The following is a 20,609-nucleotide window of genomic DNA, read 5'->3' as shown; positions in this document are numbered from 1 at the left end:
AACCTCCACACATAAGAGGGTGATTGATTTTAAATTCAGAGTTACAACAGTATTACTACCTCTAAAATTGCCTTCTTTTTTATTATAGTTTCAAGATGAACAGTGTCTCCTTTTTGCCTTGGCTACGAGGAAGTTCAGAATCAAATTCACGTCTTAATCATGTGTTAGTCCTTATAATCTGCATACTTGTGTTATTCTAGGTTTTAATCAGGCTCTTTTGGTGGCCAGGAACTCAAGCCATTACAGAAGACAGTATTTACTGTAAAAAGACAGAGGTCATAATGGGAAAGCTACTGGCCAATAATGATGCACTTGCCACCCTCTGTCTCTCTCTTACGGGCTCTTGGCCTCTCTCCTGGTAACTCTGTTTTTTCCTCCAAGTGCAATTGATCATCCTTTCTCAGCCAACTGGTCTCTTCTGACAACTCAGCTTCTGTGCCTTCATAACTGGAGCTTACATGTGGCCTTCACAGCTCCTCCACCTTTCTCTATAACATGACCTTTCAGCTTCACTTTCCACCCACTGGCTTGTTCTCTTAGTTCTCTTGTTCTCTTTGAACATCCAGGTTCAAATTCAAGGCAGGAATCTGACCAGTGCTACACATCTTTTCTCACTAGGACCCTAGCCAGTCCACACAAGGCCCCTAGAATGGGGTCATGAGATATAAAACATGGCCACCTCCATCTTTTCATCAGGGCCTGCAGAGGACAGTTCTTTCACCACAGAAGGGGTAAAGCATAAGCAGACACCATGTATTATATACCCATGGAATTCTCATCTGGTGTCTTCTACCAATACGTCCTGCTCTCTCTTTGGACTTGCTTTCAATATGTGCTCTTATTTTTCCTTTCTACACAAGGTCAAAAACACTCATATCCCATAAGGATGACAGTAAGAAAGATTCTCAAAGATTCTTGTGTTCTTACTTATGGCTGTCTCCATGCTTTAGCAATCAGTGAGCTGGAATTTGCACCTCTTAGCTGTCTTTCTGTTTAAATGAGCCTTTCTTTTGGTCCAGCCCTGTGGCCTACTGGTGAAGTTTGGTGCACTCTGCTTTGGCAGCCCAGGTTCAGTTCCCAGGTGCAGACCTACACCACTTATCAGCAGTCATGCTGTGGCAGTGACCCACATACAAAATAGAGGAAGATTGGCATGGATGCTAGCTCAGGGCAAATCTTCCTCAAGCATAAAGACGACCGGCAACAGATGTTAGCTCAGGGCAAATCTTCCTCAGCAAAATTAAAAAGCCATCCTCAAACTTTTTGGTCTCTGGTTCCTTTTACTCTTAAAGATTACTGAGGACCCCAAAGAGCTTTTATTTATGTCGGTTGTATCTATTGATATTCAGCATATTAGAAATTAAAACTGAGAAAATTTTTAAATGTTAAGTCATTAAAATAACAATAACATGTTACACGTTACTATAAACAACATTCTTTGTGGAAAAAATCTATATATTATAAAACAAAAAGTTAAATAGGAAGAGTGGCATTGTTTTCCATTTTGTAAACCTTATTAATGTCTAGCTTAACAGAAGACAGCTGGATCTTCCTATCTGCTCCTGCATCCAGTCTGTACACCTGTTAGCAAACGAGAGTAAAAAGGGCAACTGACATCTTAGTATCATTAGGAAAACAGGTTTGACCTCAAGGACCACAGTTTGAGAACTACTGGTTCAGTGACTGACCTGACTTTTGGCTTTGATCAGATTCTGCCAATTTGCCGGCAGATTTCAAAAAATGATTCTTGTTTGTTTATAAATTATGAAAAGGGGCTTCACTGGCTGCCAAACAATGGAACATTCTCTCCACCGGGGAACCAGGAGGGTAGGTGCCTGCTCCCCCTCCTGTCAAATGCCGAATCACCTACACCTTTTCTGATCACATGTATTTTAAGAAGTTGGGGGAAGGAATGCTCTAGTGCAAACCCCCAGCCTCAGCTCCGAACTTTGTAAGAAACCCCTAGTTATAGTTCTAAGAAAACTGACAGATGTGATGATGCAAGGAAGCATCCGAAACAAGGGAAGGGATAATTGGGTGTTTTTTTTTTTTAAACAGCAGCTGTTGGCCTTCTAGATTCAAAATATCACCTACAAAGAAACAAATTCAGGTTTACAAATTTCTCTGATAAATTCTCGTTCAAATTCATATTTACATACAAAAAACACAAAAGGCCATTTCAAGGTCTTTCTGCACATAAAGCTCAGGTCTGGCTGCGCCCTCTCTAGGGGTGTCTGGGTGGTTAAGGGTTTACCTGTCATCATCTTTCTTTACATCAATGGTACACATTTTTGTGCTTTCCCACCCCAAGTCTGCCAACACAGAATCCAAGTAACCAGATGCAGCTGGCTTTTCAATAATATCTCTCCCAAGAGGATGGAAGGGAGAAGGTAAAAGAAAAAAAGACACACAGGTTTGAATGCAACCACTTCCGAGACTGCCTTTCGCAAACTTTGGAATCTTAAGGACAAATGCTCATGGAAGTTATTCAATGAATGTGGAATATCTTCTTCAAGGCCAAAATTTGAAGCTAGATCATTGATATACTACACAAAGAAAGCCACTAAAGTATTCTATGCCCCCATTACCTTTCATGGCAAGTGAAAGAGATTGCATATCTTAAATAACATCAACACACAATAAAAATTCTACTGTAATATTAAACAGCAAGTTACATGAGAGATCAGTTTACATAAAGACTAGTTGCTAATACTTATTTTTTAAACAGAAGACCTAAAAACTTTTGACAAAATTATTCTGAACAGAAAAGCTGCCTGCTGGAACTGAAAATAGCATTCTTAGAGCTGATGTCACGATGTTGAGACTGATAGTCAAGGCCGGCAACTACTATTCCTACTTATGACAGCAGCTGGTGAAAGAAGTTTGGATCTTTGGTTGTTAAGTTTCAGATTTCCCAGAATTTTAGAGTTTGTAAGAGGTCTTAGAGATTGCCTAGCACAAAGACTCATTCTTTAGAGAGAGAAACTGAAGTCTAGATATACTAAGGGCCTTGTCCAAGGTCACAGACTTACTTGGTTGCACAGCCCAGGCCTAAAACTTGGGTCTGTCTCGATTTTTTATCTACTGATCTTTTGATTCACACAAACCTCAAAGAGCCTCTTCAAAAGGATATTGAAACCAGTGAATGTCTCACTGAATTTCTTTGAACAAAGGAAAATATTACAGTGCAAACTCTGAAATCACTCTGCTCTTAAAGAATCCAGATGACAGTACATTACAACCAACATGAAAGAAAGATGAGCACAACAAACCACCACTAATGCCTCTCTTATTATCTCTGTTACCCAAGTCTGACAGCTGGAAGCAGAACCAACAGGTATAGAAACCGATCAATCAGACAGATGCTGGCTGTAGACAGCAGCAACTGATGTATACTAGCTGATCCAACCTTGCCCTGGGAGTTATCTTTGCCAACTACCCTTTGTCTCCACTCAATTTCTTCTACACATTGAGTCATCAGATCCTTACCATCCTTCTTGAACCCACGTCCCTTCCAATGCATTCCCAACTAAACTACATTTGTCCTTGACAGTGGCCTGCACACCCCCACAACCTAGCCTTTGTACTAGGCTCTTCTTTCCCAGAAAACTGTTCCCTTTCCCCAATCTTCATCACTTTTCAAACCTATCCTTCAGGCAAGGTTGAATGGTCTGCATTCATATGATCACCCAGGCAGAACGGATCTTCCCTTGGCTGAAATTCAAGAAACTCTATAGCTCTTTTATGCTATTGATCACAATGTGCATTGAATTAGAGCTACATTTGATGAGATTATTTTATCTTTCCTTATAGATTTTAAATTGAAAGGACTGGGGTTTTTGTTTTCTTAATAGGTATGTCTCCCATATGTCCAGCATTTTCCCCAATATACCATATATGAGAAGTAATCCATAAATATTTATAAACAAAGGAATGATCATATCTTTTTTTTTTTTTAAATATCAAGTGAAGGGGCCAGCCCAGTGGCATAGTGGTTAAGTTCGTGTGCTCTGCTTCAGTGGCCCAGGTTTTGTAGGTTCAGATCCTAGGGCGTGGATCTATCACCACTTGTCAAGCCACGCTATGGCAGTATCCCACATAAAATAGAGGAAGATTGGCACAGACGTTAGCTCTGAACCAATCTTCTTCATACACACAAAAAATATCAAGTTAAGATTTTAATTTTAATTAAACACTCCTGTCTTAGGGCCTTCGAGCCCCGAGATTAAACAGGTCTATCTGTGCCTGTTTTAAACACTCTTTTCCCAGATTATCAGCATGATTCACTACTCCAAGTTTTAAGTCCTTTGCTCAAATGACACCTTCACAATGAGGCCTAACATGTCCCTCCTTTTAAAACCTGCAATCTGAGGGCTGGCCCCATGGCCAAGTGGTTAAGTTCACGCACTCTGCTTCGGCAGCCCAGGGTTTCACCGGCTCAGATCCTGGGTGTGGACCCAGCACCGCTCATCAAGCCATGTTGAGGTGGCGTCCCACATGCCACAACTAGAAGGATCCACAACTAAAATATACAACTATGTAACTGGGGGGGCTTTGGAGAGAAGAAGTAAAAAAAGAAGATTATTAAAAAAACTGCAATCTGTCTCCTCTACCCCATCCTTACATGCCCAATCCTCCTTACTCTGCTCTGTCTTTCCCATGGCATCCATTACTTTCTAACTTAGATAAGTGGTTATACCTCTTGTTTACCGAATGTGACATACACAAGGAGAGGGCATTTTTGGGAGGAGATGAGGGTTCACTGATGTATCTCAAGCACCTAGAACACTTACTGGCACATAGTGGCTGCTTGACATATTTGTTAAAAGAATTGAATAAAATAATTAAAATCTTATTTTAAGTAATATATTACTTTACATATAGTAGCTCTCTGTTAATATACTTTTGACATATGTGAAAAAAATACATAATATGCTATGCAAACATGAAGTATTATATTTTTTCAGGATGGCTGCAGTAAATAAGTATGACATTAGTTTGTGTTTTCATTTAGAGGAAACATCAGAAAAGGATTAAACAAGTTGTTCATCAATAGTAGGCTTGGAAGTAGGAACTAGGTTTCTCAACTTGGGGGTTCAATGCTACCCACAAGTTTGAATGAAAATATGTACAATTATCATAAATTTAAATAATAAAAGAAAACAGGAAGAGAGCCTAATTGCTAAGCTATTACTTTTTGTAATCAATGCCAAAAAACAGCATATACTTTTGACTCAAATTTCAGGACTAATCAATGTTTTACTTCCTGGGTCAATAGGGAAACACAGTAACTTGCCACCTTTTTTCTTTTCTTTTTTGTTTTTTTTTTGAGGAAGATTAGCCCTGAGCTAACATCTGCTGCCAATTCTCCTCTTTTGCTGAGGAAGACTGGCCCTGAGCTAACATCCATGCCCATCTTCCCGTACTTTATATGTGGGATGCCTGCCACAGCATGGCTTGATAAGCAGGGTGTAGGTCCGTACCCGGGATCCAAACCAGTGAACCCTAGACTGCCAAAGTGGAACATGGTCCGTACCCGGGATCCAAACCAGCGAATCCTAGACTGCCAAAGTGGAACATGTGAACTTAACCACTGTGCCACAGGGCCGGCCCTGCTTTTTTTTTTTTTAATTGAGATATAACTGACATACAACATTATATTAGTTTCAGGCATCCAACATAATAATTTGATATTTGTATATATTGTGATGTGTTGCTTTATAAAGTTGACTGTTTCTAACCATGGTCTCTGTGCTAAAATGTTAAATCATCTTTCCTGGATCTAAATTAACAAATTTTCAGCCCTGAACTTTATTCAAACCAATAAATATGCAGATAACAAGAAGTAAGCAAAAATAGAAAGCAAATATTACATATAAGGCCCAGTTTTACCAGCCAACTTGCTGCTCACAGGAAACAAACTGGTTTAAAAATTAGGAGTTTTTAAAAATTATCTTTGAACTTGAGGTAGCAAATAATCACATAAAAATAATACTCTTTAATTTCAGATAAAATTAACCTTATCAAAAAGTAAATATTTCAGTTCACCTTCTTGAAATGAACAGAATCTCTGCTATAAAAATAATAATTACCATTTATTGAGGCTTTTATATAAATTACCTCATGTAGTCCTCACAACAATCCCACAAGGCACATATTAGCCCCAATCTGCAATGAGGAAACTGAGGTTATGTGAAGTGGACCACCTTGTCCCTGATGCAACCCACCTAAAAGACGGCAGAGCCGGAACTCACACGCATTCCTCTCTGCTCACACCTCACCCAGCAGGACGTCTGCCCCTGCTATAGGAAGGCAAAATGTGTTGACAAGGATTCTGCCACAAACTGAGTAAGTTCTACCCGAGGGAGGGCGGGGAGAGAATACAACAATGGCTTCCTCCATATCAGAGAGTCGGTGGGGAACAGGGGCTTCTATAAGAACGACTGAAATACAAGAATAATAAGCGAAAGGAGAAAGAACTTCTGGATAGAAACACAGAGGAAACTGGTTTGGTTTTTATTCATCTGAAAACTATTACTGAGGTTCCAATTTGTACACGGCTTTCTACTGGGTACTGGAAATGGCAATGTATATAATGTTTCCTGCCTTCAAGCTGCTCAGGCTAATGGAGGTCAAGAAAACAAGGAAATTAGCACTTACTAGATGTCTCCTATTTACCAGACACTTTCAGGAACTACATATGTGTTATCTTATTTAATGCACAATTATATAAATGAAACATACATATAAACTAATAATAATCACATAAATACTAAGGTAGAAATTTAAACTAAGTGCTATGAGAACCCTTAAGAAAAGCCTTTTAACCCTGCCCTGGAGTAGGGCAGGCTTCTCCTAAGAACGGGTTTGGGCCTTCAGGCTAATTCTTAAAGGGAGGAGGTGAATTCCTCAGAAGGAAGGAAGCAGAAGGTCAGCAAGGGGTAATGTCTCTTTTTGGCAAGAGGACTCCATGTACATGGGCATGGATGTGTAAACCAAACAAGTGTGATATTTGGGTAGCAGAACTATGATAAATGAGAGGCTGACACGGTGGGTAAGAATTAAGGAATTTGTATTTTATCCTTCTGGAAGTTGTTGAGAGTCTATACACAGAGGAGTGGCCTAATTACACTCCAATTTTGGATGTCTGGTGGCAGAGTAGCTGGAGGAAACTAGCGACAACAAACAGCAGGACCAGTCTGGAGCTTACTGCAAGAGTCCAAGGAAAAGCTGCAAAGGACAGAAATTTTAAAAGTGCTAGTGGGAATAGACAAAAAGAAAATCTGGAGACAGTTCTGAGGTAAGTAAGAGGCCAGGACACCGACTACTGTGAGGTTTGAGGGAAAACGTGGATCTCCAATAACTCCTATTTCTGGTTGGTGCTACTCAGTGATGCCATATACTGAAGGAATAAGGAGAAAGCACATCTTGGAGAAAAGAGAATTATTTCTATTTAGAATATAGTAAATTGGAGATGTCTCGGAGACTCCCAGGTAGGAATGCCAAGTAAGCAGCTGGAGTCTGAGTTCAGGCTCTCAACACCGAATGGGCTAGAATCTTGAGCACTGTGGGTGTAGAACAATTAAGCTGCAGAGCATGTCACCAAGAAAGAGTATGCAGCACATGGCAGAACCTTGGGGAGCTTCAACATCTATGGGTCTGCCAGGGAAGGAAGATCAGTAGGAAAATCTGGAGAGAACTCGGGGTTTACTAAATGCAAAACACCGCATCAAATACCCAACCATGACACCACGCAACCCACTGGAAGCATTTCCAGCTCCTTTTTCTCCTATCCATGACAGAAAAGCTCTGGGCCAAGGAAACTGCCCTATTGCTTGACTTCTCTCCAATTCAGGAAACCAGTTGGACCTGCGTGATTGATGCTGATGGAAAAGCTGTGCTGTTCTATGTGCCAACACGGTTAGCAGTCTTTTTGCAACGTGTAACCTGCTTCAGTGAGCTTAAGGTCCAATACTGATAGTTTTCTTCCTACGCTAAATGAGTACGTATTTATAAAAATGCAACACTCACTGGTAACTGAGACAAGAATTATTCCCCCATCTAATGAGGCAAAATGAGATGAGTGGCTTGTGGAGCCTGCATTCAAGTAGTTCTGAGGGAGCAGTAAATAAAGAGGGAGGGGCGCTCACTTTGGCAACAAAAACTCCTTTTCGTTACCACCACCCTGAGTCACTGCGGCATCCAACTGCAGTAAAACAGAGAAACAAAAGCCCAGCACTGAACTCCAGCACTGGACCCCAGGGACCAGGGCACACTTAATGGCACTCCCCTCTGCTAAGATAAGCTTCAAGCCAGCAAGGGGGGCAGCTTGTTTTCAAGACTGTCTCAGATCACAGAGTAGGTGTACTAACACCAGATGACGGCAATCCCGCGACACAGGAACTATAAAAGAAACACTGCTCCCTTCACACAATTTGACTCTAGTGAGTTCTCAAGCTTTACAGCAAAAGAATAAATGTCAGATGGCTCTTTGGGGGGTATGTTTCATGACTTTGCTGTGGTCAAGGTACTCTGGCAGAAATGCCTTCAAAGGCAATTGACATGGAAATGCCAGGTCAGTTTCTTTGGGCTCTGAACCTCACAATCTAAATGACAGTGACATGAGAACTGTAGCTTGCCTCTATAGTTTGTATAAAAGATTAACTCAAAGCAAATCTTAGCAAAATATTTGTGCACACAGAAAAGTATTATTCTCACAAATTTAGATGGATATGGTTAAGAAAAGACTTGTTATACCAGATTGATTCCTAGTGTTGAAAAAAATTTGTGGGACCACAGCCAGCCAATGGACACTGGTCTATAAAATCCAGATTCCTAAATGAATTGAAAGTGATACAGTCCATGATGGCTGGTAACCTTCCTCCCAAACTCTCAAGTCCACTAGAATAAGAATGTCTTTTGTGATGAGAAATTGGCTACATCTTCTCCAATCATCCACTCAGAGCATCTTCAATAACCTGCACAACTTTCTGAGCTCAACCTTTGCTTGAGGGTGATGAAGATTAAAATGGTAACAACTTGGATAAGAAACTCTTCTGCAGAAAAAATAGTATTTGACTGTCCATGTTTTGCAAATCACTGATGAATTACTGTGATGAGGCAGCAAAGATCAAAGACAAGACCAGAAATAAGCTGAGTCATCCTAAGGAGTAAGCCACCACTAAGATATTTCCTACTCTCAGAACTGGCCAACTAAATCCACACAACCAAGATTTTAACCAAGGCTTCCTGATTACCACCAAAGGAAGACGCTGCTGCTGCTGTTAATGACCATGAAGTTGACAGGAGCACCTGACACATACAGGTACTGTTTTACATGCAGAGCTTTACATGTATTATGTCAGATAATCCTCACAACAACCCTATAAAATGGATACAATTATCATCCCCATTTTACTGGTAAGGAAACTGAGACACAGAGAGTAAAACAACTTGCCCAGGGTGACACAACTTGGGGTAGAGCTGTGATTTGACTTAGGCAGATTCCAGAGCTTGAGTCTTAACCTCTGTATACTGTCAACTTGATAGACTATATTAATTCATTCACTCACTTATTAATTCATTCTATAAATATTTACAGAGCACTTAAAATTCATGGGCACTATACTGGATGTCAGGGATGTAACATGTAACAGAGTCAGAGAGACAGTCACTGCCTTGTGGAGCATATGCTAAATATATGCATTAATCAAATAATCACACAAATGAGTATAAAACGGCAACTATGACAAATGTACAGAGGAGGGGCACTCAGTGCTAGGAACACATAAACCAGGACATGAACTGTGGGAAGATCAGGGAAGACTTCTCCAAGGAAATGAAAATTAAACTGAGATCTGAAGGATAAGAGTTAAGTAGGTGAAGAGAGGAAGGCAGCACATTTAAGGCAGAGGGCAGAGGCTCTGTGAAGGGAAGAACATGGCGAACATACGGACTGAAAGTGGGCCGCTAAGGCTGAAACACCGAGAGGAAGGGCACTGTGCAAAGCACGACTGTGGAGGGCATGGTCACACAAGCCAAGTGAAGAATTTTGGCCTGCGTCCTAAGAGTAAGGGGAAGCCACTGGAGAGGTCTGGCAGGGGATATGATAAGTCAAAATGTGTATTTGGAAAATATCCTTCTAGCTCCAAAATGGAAAAAAACACTGGAGGAGGCAGAATGGATATGGGAATACCAGTGAGGGGGGTCAACTGAGGGGTTCAAGGAGGAGAAAATGGAGTAGGGTAATGGGGGTGGGGGTGATGATGATGATGAAGAGGGCTGGAAGCTTAGAGGTATTTAGAAGGTAAAAATCAGCAAGTGATGGACTGGATAGTCGAGGGAAGAGGAGAGAAGATGACTCCTAAGAGCCCTGGCTCGTGCCACAGGGTGGACAGTAGTTACCGTCACTAAAATAGGGAACACTGGGAAAGACCAGGTGTGTGGAGACAAACACGAGTCTGATTTTGAACCTGGTGAATTTGAGGGTCCTCTGAGATATTCAATAGGAAATGTTAAGAAGGAAGTTGGAATCTCAGAGGAAAGGTCTGGATAGAGAGAAAACGTTGAGAGTTACCACCGTGTGGGTGAAAATGAAGCCATGACATGGGTGAGACTGCCCAGAGAGAGAAGAAGTGAGGGCTTAGGGGCAAATGTTGAGAAACTCCAATGCTGAACCAAAGCTGGTTAGAGGACATCCTATGATGGAAACAGGCAAAATAGCCAGAGAAGAGGAGAAAAACCAGAGGAGTACTGTGTCGTAGATATACATAAAGAGAATATTTCAGGAAGAAACAGCAGAGCTAAATGCTGCAGGGAGATCAAACATGATGAGGACTTAAGAATGTCAGCTGGACAGATCACATGGAGACCTTCTGTAACCACAGCCAGAGCTGTTTGGATAGACACATGGGACTGGAAGGCAGACTGTGGTGGCTTGAGTAGAGAGGGGGAAGTAAGGAAATGTAGAAAGTGATTACAGATGACTCTTTTGATCAGCCTCATTATAAGGCAAAAAAAGAGAGAGAACATTAGGTGAACAGGAAAGAGAGTTGTGATGTTTTAGTCTTTGTAATAAAAAGAAACTTGAGTATGTTTAAAAGCCAGTGAGAAGAATCCAGCGGGGAAGAAGAGATTGTTAAAGGAAAAGTAACTTGGAACATAACACACTCACCAATTCCTAGCCATTGCTATGCTTTCTGAAGCATAGATACGCGGCTTGATGTGGCCAAGATAAGATGACCACCTTCTGAAATAGTAAGACAATGTTCCTATAAGGTCATCTTTTGTGGCAGGTCACTCCTATGGATAGTGCATAAATGACTTCAATGCACCATACACTCTACTGGATCTCCTCAGAACCCAATTTAAAATACAGGGCAGGGGCCAGCCCCATGGCCGAGTGGTTAAGTTCGCACGCTCCACTCTGGCGGCCCAGGGTTTCACCAATTTGGATCCTGAGTACGGACATGGCACTGCTCATCAGGCCATGCTGAGGTGGCATCCCACATAGTACAACCAGAGGCACTCACAACTAGAATATACAACTATGTACTGGGGGGTTTTGGGAAGAAGAAGAAGAAACAAAAACAACAAAAATACAGGGCGAACTGGGTGCTCCTATGGGTATTCATGCTACAGAACTGGTCTAAAACTCGGTCTAAAACAGGGCCTTCAAAAATTCCTAATTGCAATGGAAATGACACAAAATAATCTTGGCTCAAAGAATGCTCTTGGGATGTGCATTCACTACTACTTGACCAAGTTTTTAGATAACATGCAGGTACTGAAAAAAAAGAAAACAAGGCTACATGTACAATGACATAACTGGAGGAGACAGGCTTGTCCATGAGAGGTTCTAAGAAGGTCTGTGAGCCACACAAATATTGAAGATACAATAACTCCCACAACAAGTGTTTTCCTTGACAAAACCACTTTAGTGAATTATACTATATGAATAAACAGTAAGCAACTGGCATGTCAGCACCCTAGGACTGAATGAATGCATATATGTATATATATTTCTTATATTTAAGTTCACTGTAACTTACTAGCATAAGCTCAGAAGAGAACGACTACCTAACTAGTCTATAAAAAGAACTCCTCACACTAGAAAGTCCAGTGCCACACAATGATAAAATGACTCAGAAATGGTGGTCTTTTGTGGTAGAAACCATGGTAGAATGAGAGAATCATGAGCTAGAGTAAATAATAGTGAGGTTATGTAACAGTTTAAAAAGAGGCCCTATAGATGCCAGGTCCACATTTCTCTGAACACAGGACCTCCCAAAACTTTCTTCAAATCCATTCTGTTGACCTCATGATTAGGGTATTATTCACATATGGTATGATTAGGATGTTACTCACATATGGCATCACATATGGAAAGCAGGAAAATTCCAGAAGCAACATCAAATTTTCTATAAGAACAAAATTTGGAGTGCTTCCTGATGACTGACAAGTGGGAGTCTGCTGCAGGACTGCTGTCTCTGAGCTGAACACGGTGAAGGTCTTCAAAAGACTTTCCCTCCAGCAGGAATGGTCTGACCGTACAATCAACTTGGATACAGCTGAGGTGCTTTATTCCTAGGTTATTTGTCATCACTGTAGAATGGGAACTCACCATTTGGGTTCAGTCCCTGTGGGCTCATTATAACTCACGGTAATAAACAACTCATCCAAAACACCTTGTTACATGAAATCTTTTCAGCAATGGCTAGACGCATGGAATAACACAAGCTTCCAATTCATTAGTGACCATCCTAGGGCAATACCTTGCAACTGGGCTGCTCTAGTTGTGTGAAGAAATTGATCTCATATAAGAAGAAAATTTGTCCATGGGCCAGGGAAGACCTAGCTCGGCCACCTCTATCTTGACATGTGAACCACCCAACATATCACTTAATTTAGGGGAGGGTGGCATTAGGTGTATAAGAATTAAAGTCCCTTTCAATTCTAATCTTTTCTTATCTCCTCCAAGGGGATTCAATCATCCTCTTTTAATACCCTTGGATAACTCTTCCTGAAGGTACCATATTGCACATTCACAAAATTGTTTCCTAATCTTAGTCCCAGGTGTATTAAGTTGAGTAGTGTCTTCCCAAACTTCATATCCACCTGGAACCTCAAAATGTGATCTTATTTGGAACTAGGGTCTTTGCAGAGGGTAATTAGTTAAAATGAGATTATACTGGATTAGGGTGAGTCCTTAATCCAATGACTGGCGTCTTTATTTAAGAAGGTCATATGAAGATACAGAGACAGAGAGGAAGGTGATGTGAAGATGGAGGCAGGGATTGGAGTGACACATCTACAAGCCAAGGAATGCCAAGGATTTCCAGCCACCATCAGAAGCTAGAAAAAGGCTAAGAAGGATTCTGCCCTAGAGCCTCGAGAAAGAGGAGCCATGCCAAAACCCTGATTTCGGACTTAAACCCCCCAGAACTGTGAGAGAGAGCATGGCCCAGCAGACACCTTGATTTCAGTCTCATAGCTCCCCAAACTGTTAGGACAAATTCTCTTGTTTTAAGGCACCCAGCTCATAGTACTTTGTTATAGCAGCCCTAGGAAAGTAATATACCAGGTATTGATACATTGCAACTGGTAATGAGTCATCTTGCTCTCACAGCAATATACAAGGACTGTTACAAACACTACAATATCTTGGACCCTCTAAGTATGATAAAACACTTGGAGTTCACAATCTTGTTTATAGTTGATAAAAACAGCTCTGATGATTCTTGGATTTCCTTCTAGTGGATGCTAAGTATTATATTTTCAAAGAGGTAATTTCACCTTTTATTTGAAAAAGTAACATCTTCTCTTAGAGAAACTACATTCCTCTCCCTTGAAACTATAGGCCTTCTGGAAGGGGGATATTCTTTCCTTCCCTGTTACAGTAAGAACTCTGCCTGAGTGATTACCATGACCTGTGATACAGATTCCCCATCTGTGAGATTCTGCCAAGACACACACCATTGCGAAATCTACCACATGAAGCAATTTCTGAACATACCATCTAAGGAATACTGCTGGTGAAACAGATGAAAACAGTGATGCTCTTGTAAACTTGTTAGTTTAATTGCAAAATACGAATCTCTAAATAATGATAAATGATGTGAGAAGGCATATTCCTTCAATAATTCCAAAAGTTCCTCAGACTAGAAGTCCTAGCTAAAAAGGGACAATGAAAGGCTTATTAACAACATATTTTAGGGTCCTGAAAACTGTCAGGAATACATTATAGTTCTACTTAAGTTTCTTAGTTGCTTGCTTAATGAATCTCTGTTTATGAATTTCAGGAAGCAGAGCATGGACATCAAATTCTTCTATATGCCCAAACCAGCCATTTAAACAAAGGATTCACTCATGTTGTATCAACTGTGGAGAGCAATTTACCCTGCCAGCTAAGTGCCCAACTTTGGTTTTAGCATCCTGATAATATGAATTGAAATGCCTTCTTTCCTTCATTAAGCAGACATTTTACAAAGTGTCTACAGTGGTCTAGAAACTCTGTTAGGTCACAGACTGAAGCAGACATGATCTCTGTCCTCCAGTATTTCACAGCCTAGTGAAGGAGACAGACCCATAACAAATGAGGCAACATGCTCAGGAGTACTCTAGAAGCACAGGGATATAACTGTCTATCAGAAGAGGCAACAGGCAGGGAATGGAAAACCTTTCACAGGAATTCTTTACAGACTCAGGAGTAGCTCCTGGATAGCAGCATGGGGTGAAGAGAAAGCCTGGGCTTCAAGGCACACAGAGTTCCCATCTCCACTGAGAGCTGCTTCTGGCTAAATAAGCTGGAAAAGGCATGTGAACTCTCCAAGCCTTAGTCTTCTTGTCTGAGAAATGTGAGTAATACCACCTACATCATAAGATTACTGTGAAGCTGGAGTGAGGCGATGTATGGAAAGCAGTGCTTGGTACATAGTAGATGCTCAATAAATGTTTAGTTCTCTTTCCTCTTTCAATCCCTTGGATAACTTACGGGAACTAACAGTAATATATGCTGTAAGAATATAATAACCACAGGAACTACCAAAACAACAGCAACAAATCCATACATGGTCAATACCATTTATTTTTGTAGAATAATCATGATCCTGACTGCTAACCATTATATACATCAGTCTTTTCCTCTTATCCCAAACTTCCCACAACACATATATGAAAATAATCTTCAGAGAACAGAGATTTTATAATTTTGTGGCCTTGGTCAAAATCTTCAATGACTATGTATTTATCTTCGCAAGATCATCTTGATTATGACTATACTATAGCCATTATTCAGTAGAGTTGGTGAAAATTAGTTTAATGGAAATTCTTTAATTTCTGTGTTGACATTTCCTCACCAGTCAATTACCCTCTTTGAGTATCTTAGAAAGTCTTCCTGTGGTGTGGAGGGGAGATCTTCCCTGTTAGGGATCCAGCTCTTTTACATAATGCTAACTACTCATCCTCCGTCAGGTCCTTCAAAATCAAATCCCACCTTTTATACTTCATACCCCAATAATCCACTTCTCAAACTGGTTCATTTCTCTCCAAACATTTCTAGTCCTTTCTTACTTCTGTATTTCTTTTTTTTTTCCTATGCCATTCATTTTGCCTGAAATAGCTTACCTTCTTATCTTTAGCTAATCAAACCCTAGCCCATCTTCTAAATCCAGCCCATATCCAGTCTCCATGGAGCTGACCAGACCAATCTCTGCCACTTTCCTCTGACCTCACTGCCGTGCCAGTATCACAATCCTTGGTGTCCTGCTCCTTTTGCTGTTATTTTTTTTTTACTTTGTGTTACTTATTTCATAACTTCATTTTTCATTTTTCCCCAAATGAATGATAAGCTCTTTGAAACCAGGAGCCACATGTTAGAACTGAGCATAATCTTTTGCACGTAGTTGATATTTAAATATTTGTTGGTTGTCTAGAATACATGAGGCACCGTGATAGAAAATTTTAAATTCCTACTTAAGCATGAATAGCAGTTAGCACAATCTGACTGACTTCTTTAAATATTAAAACAGAACACACTTCTGAAAACTCGAATGAATTAAACTATTGGCACAACTTTTTCCCCTGTAGAAGGCTAACGCCATTGTGAAAAACATTTTGAATAGCAACAGAATTACACAAATAAATTATCTCAGAATTTAAGCAGGTACTTATTACAACCAGCTATATTAAATAATAATAGTTTGTACTTTAGTCAACAACTTATTTAAGAAATTATTCAGTAAGTCTCTAATTTGTACAAGGAACCACACTAAGATCTGCTGGGAGAGGAGATGAAAAAAAAAGACTGGCCAAGTCCTAAACACTCAACTCTTTAATGGAGGAGACACACTGAAAAACTTTTTACAAAACAAAAGTAGTCAATACAATACAGCTAACCTACTGAGTACTGTGTGTGATTTATTTCAATTGGTAGGGCTCAAGAACCATCTGCTTAAAAAAAAGGTGTGTGTGAGGAGACAGAGAACATTGGAAAGAGGCTCGAAAGATATTTGGGACTTTGTAGACCAAGATGGTAGAAGGGGGTTCTGAGGTATAAGACGAGAAAGAACAAAAGGTATAGACATGAAAATATACCTTCATCCCATTTTAGCTCCTCTCAGTAGATGATCTAACTTGCTACTTCATGTGAAAAATAAAACGCCATTCCTCTCTTACATCTTAAAACTCTTGTCTTTCCCTCTATCTCAAAAGTTTCCCCATTCTTGAACCCACATACACTCCTGGTAGGAATGCAAACTGGTGCAGCCACTAGGGAAAACAATATGGAGATTCCTCAAAAGACTAAAAATAGAACTACCATATGACCCAACTATCCCACTACTGGGTATCTACCCAAACAACTTGAAATCAACAATCCAAAGTAATATATGCACCCCTAGGTTCATTGTAGCACTATTCACAAGAGCCAAGACATGAAAACAATCCAAGTGCCCATCAACTGATGAATGGATAAAGAAGATGTGGTGTATATATATATATACACACACACACACACACACAATGGAATACTACTCAGCCATAAAAAAAGATAAAAATCATCCCATTTGCAACAACATGGATGGACCTGGAGGGAATTATGCTAAGTGAAATAAACCAGACTGAGAAAGACAAACACCAGACGATTTCTCTCATATGTGGAATACAAACAAACACATGGACAAAGAAAACAGTTCAGTGGTCACCCAGGGAAGCAGGCTGAGGGGTGGGCACAGGGGGTGAAGGGGAGCACTTACGTGGTGACAGACAAGAAATAATGTACAACTGAAATTGCACAATGATGTAAACTATTATGAACTCAAATAAAAAAAAACTTTCCCCATTTTTCCCATAGCTAAATTCTCCAAATTGTTCTCAGCCCTCTTGCCGCTTGTCTACTATTACATCTTGTTTCAGTGCTCACCCTTTCTTTCCTTCCCTTAGGCCAAACTGTTGAAAGAATGGTCTATATTTGTTATCTCTGCTTCATCTCTAATTCACTACTCAGTTACATAAGGGTAACTGCCTCTTAAATCTTTTTTATTCAGTAAAATAAAGTAAAATAAGGATATACTTTCTGATTTCATCCTTTCTTTGTTTTAAATAAGTTAACACGTATTTCTTTTTAAAATTTATTTGCTATATTCAGGGAACAGAGAATGTATAGTCTCTGAATAGGATTTCTCACGTCCAGAAAGTAAACTATTAAACAGCTGAGACTTTAAAGTATTCTCAGTAAAGAGCCTGTTATTGTAGTGATCGATGAGAATTCTGAACCTTAAACATGCTGTTCTCCCAATGCATGTTCCCTAACTCAGAGCTCTTTATAATTCTTCAGATAAGAATAGGTAGGGGACACAATTCGTTTTCTTCAGCAACAAAAAAAGAGGAACTTTTAAGGAAATTATTTCATACAAGCCAGGTCCTTAATCTTTTTTAGAAGATCAAGGTAAGGTAAGGTTTGACATCTCCACACTGTAATGACACACGTAGAGCAGTATCTCAGTCCAGCCCCTGATTTATGTTCTGGTTCTCTGGCAGTTTCATTTACTAGAGAAATAACGGCTAAGATAGTTTCTCCTCTTATATACAATAAATAGCCAAAACTCTTCACAACTTACTTTGCTCACCTTTCTTGTCTTCAAAGTCAAATTTATCAGCATCTATTAACCACCTACGTTGATTTCAGAAATGCAAAGAATCACCCATATTTTATATACACATAAGTCTGTCCATGAACAGGGAGTATTATACATACTTTTCCATGAACTATTGGGTAATATATGGATCTCAGCTCATCTTTTCAGATTTCCTTTGTAACGAAGACTTCAGTTCACTGAACAATCCAATTATTTCCCTTTATTTTTCAAAAATAAATTTATCCCCCCCACACACCCCTTTCTTAAAACAGCTTTCCTTAAAGTAGACAAAGATCTATATCATAAACCTCTCTTTCGTCCTCCTAAGGAAAAGAGTTTACAGACTTACCGAATGCATTGGATATTATAGAAACTCCATAAATATTTGTCAACAGGCTGATTTATACCGTCATGCGCCATATAACAATGATTCGGTCAATGACCACATATACAACAGTAGTCCCATAAGATTGGTACCATGTAGCATAGGCGTGTAGTAGGCTATACCATCTAGATTTGTGTAAGTACTCCATGATGTTCACACAATGATGAAATCATCTAACAATGCATTTCTCAGAATGTATCCACATTAAGTGATGTATGACTATATTTAACAATATTGTTAAAATTTCCATAAAGGTCACCAAATGTTTTGATTAAAGATCAAATGGAAAATTTCAGGCCAACTTCTAACATTTGCAGGGGTTAGGAGAAGACTACAAATGGAGACCCACATTCCACATGTCTAAATATTTAAAAGTTATATATCAAGTTAAACTATTAAATAAAATAGGGTCTCTTTCTCCAGTCTTGACAAATATACCTTCAACCACCTGGAGGAACAGGTATCAATTTAGAATGCTTAGACTCCTTGAAGTTCCACACCATAGTGTGGTGACATGGGAGGGCCAGCCCATACCCTTCTCATCCTATTCGCCCATTGATGATTGACACCTTGAGAGGCCTTGCGCACCTCAAACCACTGCACCTTAGCCACCCCTCAGGCCTAAGGGTACACTGACAGGTTTTATCCTCCTCAAGACAGACTCAGGGAAAAGGCCCATGCAGGCCACGGAAGCAGGCTCTAAGCTGTTTGGGGGCAGGAAATTCCAGAGCATGGAAGTGGGCAAAGCGAGGGCTTAGGCGAGGCCCACCCGTTGACCCTCAGATCCTTCATCCTGTGGAGAAGTATGGCCAGAGCAGAGTTCTCTAATTCACAGCTCCCAAAACAGGGTCTCTCTTGCCTGGGACAAAGGCAATACCGGAGAATTTACCAAAATGGAGAATTTGCCAGATCAGTCTTGTTACTAGTTAGTATACCAGTTGAAAATAAATATGTAAAAAGATCATTAAGTAAGTAGTAAAAACTGAAATTCCAATCTCTAATCACTTCAGTTCCCTCAAGATCTATAATCAAAGGGTCTAATATTTATCTGGATCTACCCTACAGACTAAATCTAGATTCTGTGCTCTCTTTAAAATTCATACACATTTACAGAATTCTATTCATACCAGAGGGAGTTAAGAAGACAACGAGGAGGAGAAGAGAGAGGGGGAGGAGGAGAACACCGAGTATCAAAGACAAGATGAGACATGCAGGTCTAAACGAAGACATTTCCCTTGTGTCTGTCACTTGTGTGGGGAAGCATATGACATCATGATTAGCCATCTGATCAAAGCTGCTAGACTCACAGCTTGCTCTCACTAATGCACAGAATCATGCAGTTCACTCATTGACCTCATAATGCCCCTATTCTAGCCACTGGGTTACCTGGTAAGTCAAGCTGAATCTTGTCAGCATTTAAGTTGAGACTTATGACAGCTCTCCCTACACCTCACCATAATTTGCTGGACTGCAGTTTCCACTTTACTAGCAAGGAAATTAATTTGTTAATTTGAAAAAAACTAATACATAATTCTTATCACAATACATATACACATACTCCACAGGAAGGGAAGTATTTCAACTGGAAATCTTATTTATGTGTACTTACTGAGATTGTACCATTGTCTAGACCTATGGACAGTCTTCTTGTTTCCGGGTTAAAAGACATGCATGAACATGGAGCTGAAAGAAATGAACATGTTGATGAAATTAACAAAACGATGATTCTCATCGATTCAGGAGTGACTAACTAAAAGTGTGTGACTATTTTTTTCCCACTATTTCCTGCAAAACAGTGCATTTAACTCCCACTCACCAAAAAATAAAAACAGTAATTTTATAACCAACCCCTAGTTCTTCAGTTATCCTTTTAATGAATATAACAAATAAGATATTCTCAAACTGGACAAGTTCCAACGGACTTGGTCTCAGCTGTTCTGTCAATATCAAGCCTAAATTTGCCTGACTAGATTAACAATATTTTGTGCTGTGTAATCCATTCATCACCAATCTCTTCCACTCAAACTCCATCTTTAGTAGAAATGATCTATCCTTTCCGAACTAGGGAAACAAAAGATCTTACTACCCCC

The 20,609-nt window shown here is 39.9% G+C and overlaps 1 protein-coding gene across 2 annotated transcripts in view; it reads right to left on the bottom strand.

Moving 5' to 3' along the window:
• WDFY2 (WD repeat and FYVE domain containing 2) overlaps nt 1–20,609 on the bottom strand; it is a 211,019-nt gene that overhangs the window by 75,408 nt on the left and 115,002 nt on the right. For both annotated transcript variants that reach the window (XM_046664042.1, XM_046664041.1), the window contains exon 3: nt 20,129–20,202. In XM_046664042.1, the coding sequence (XP_046519998.1) occupies nt 20,129–20,202 (74 nt within the window). The remainder of the gene's footprint in view (nt 1–20,128; nt 20,203–20,609) is intronic.

This window comes from Equus quagga, chromosome 6 (assembly GCF_021613505.1).
Source record: "Equus quagga isolate Etosha38 chromosome 6, UCLA_HA_Equagga_1.0, whole genome shotgun sequence".
In the NCBI taxonomy this organism is placed as follows: domain Eukaryota; kingdom Metazoa; phylum Chordata; class Mammalia; order Perissodactyla; family Equidae; genus Equus; species Equus quagga.
Note: the sequence above shows the minus strand (reverse complement) of the source record. Positions and strands in the feature narration are given on the sequence as shown.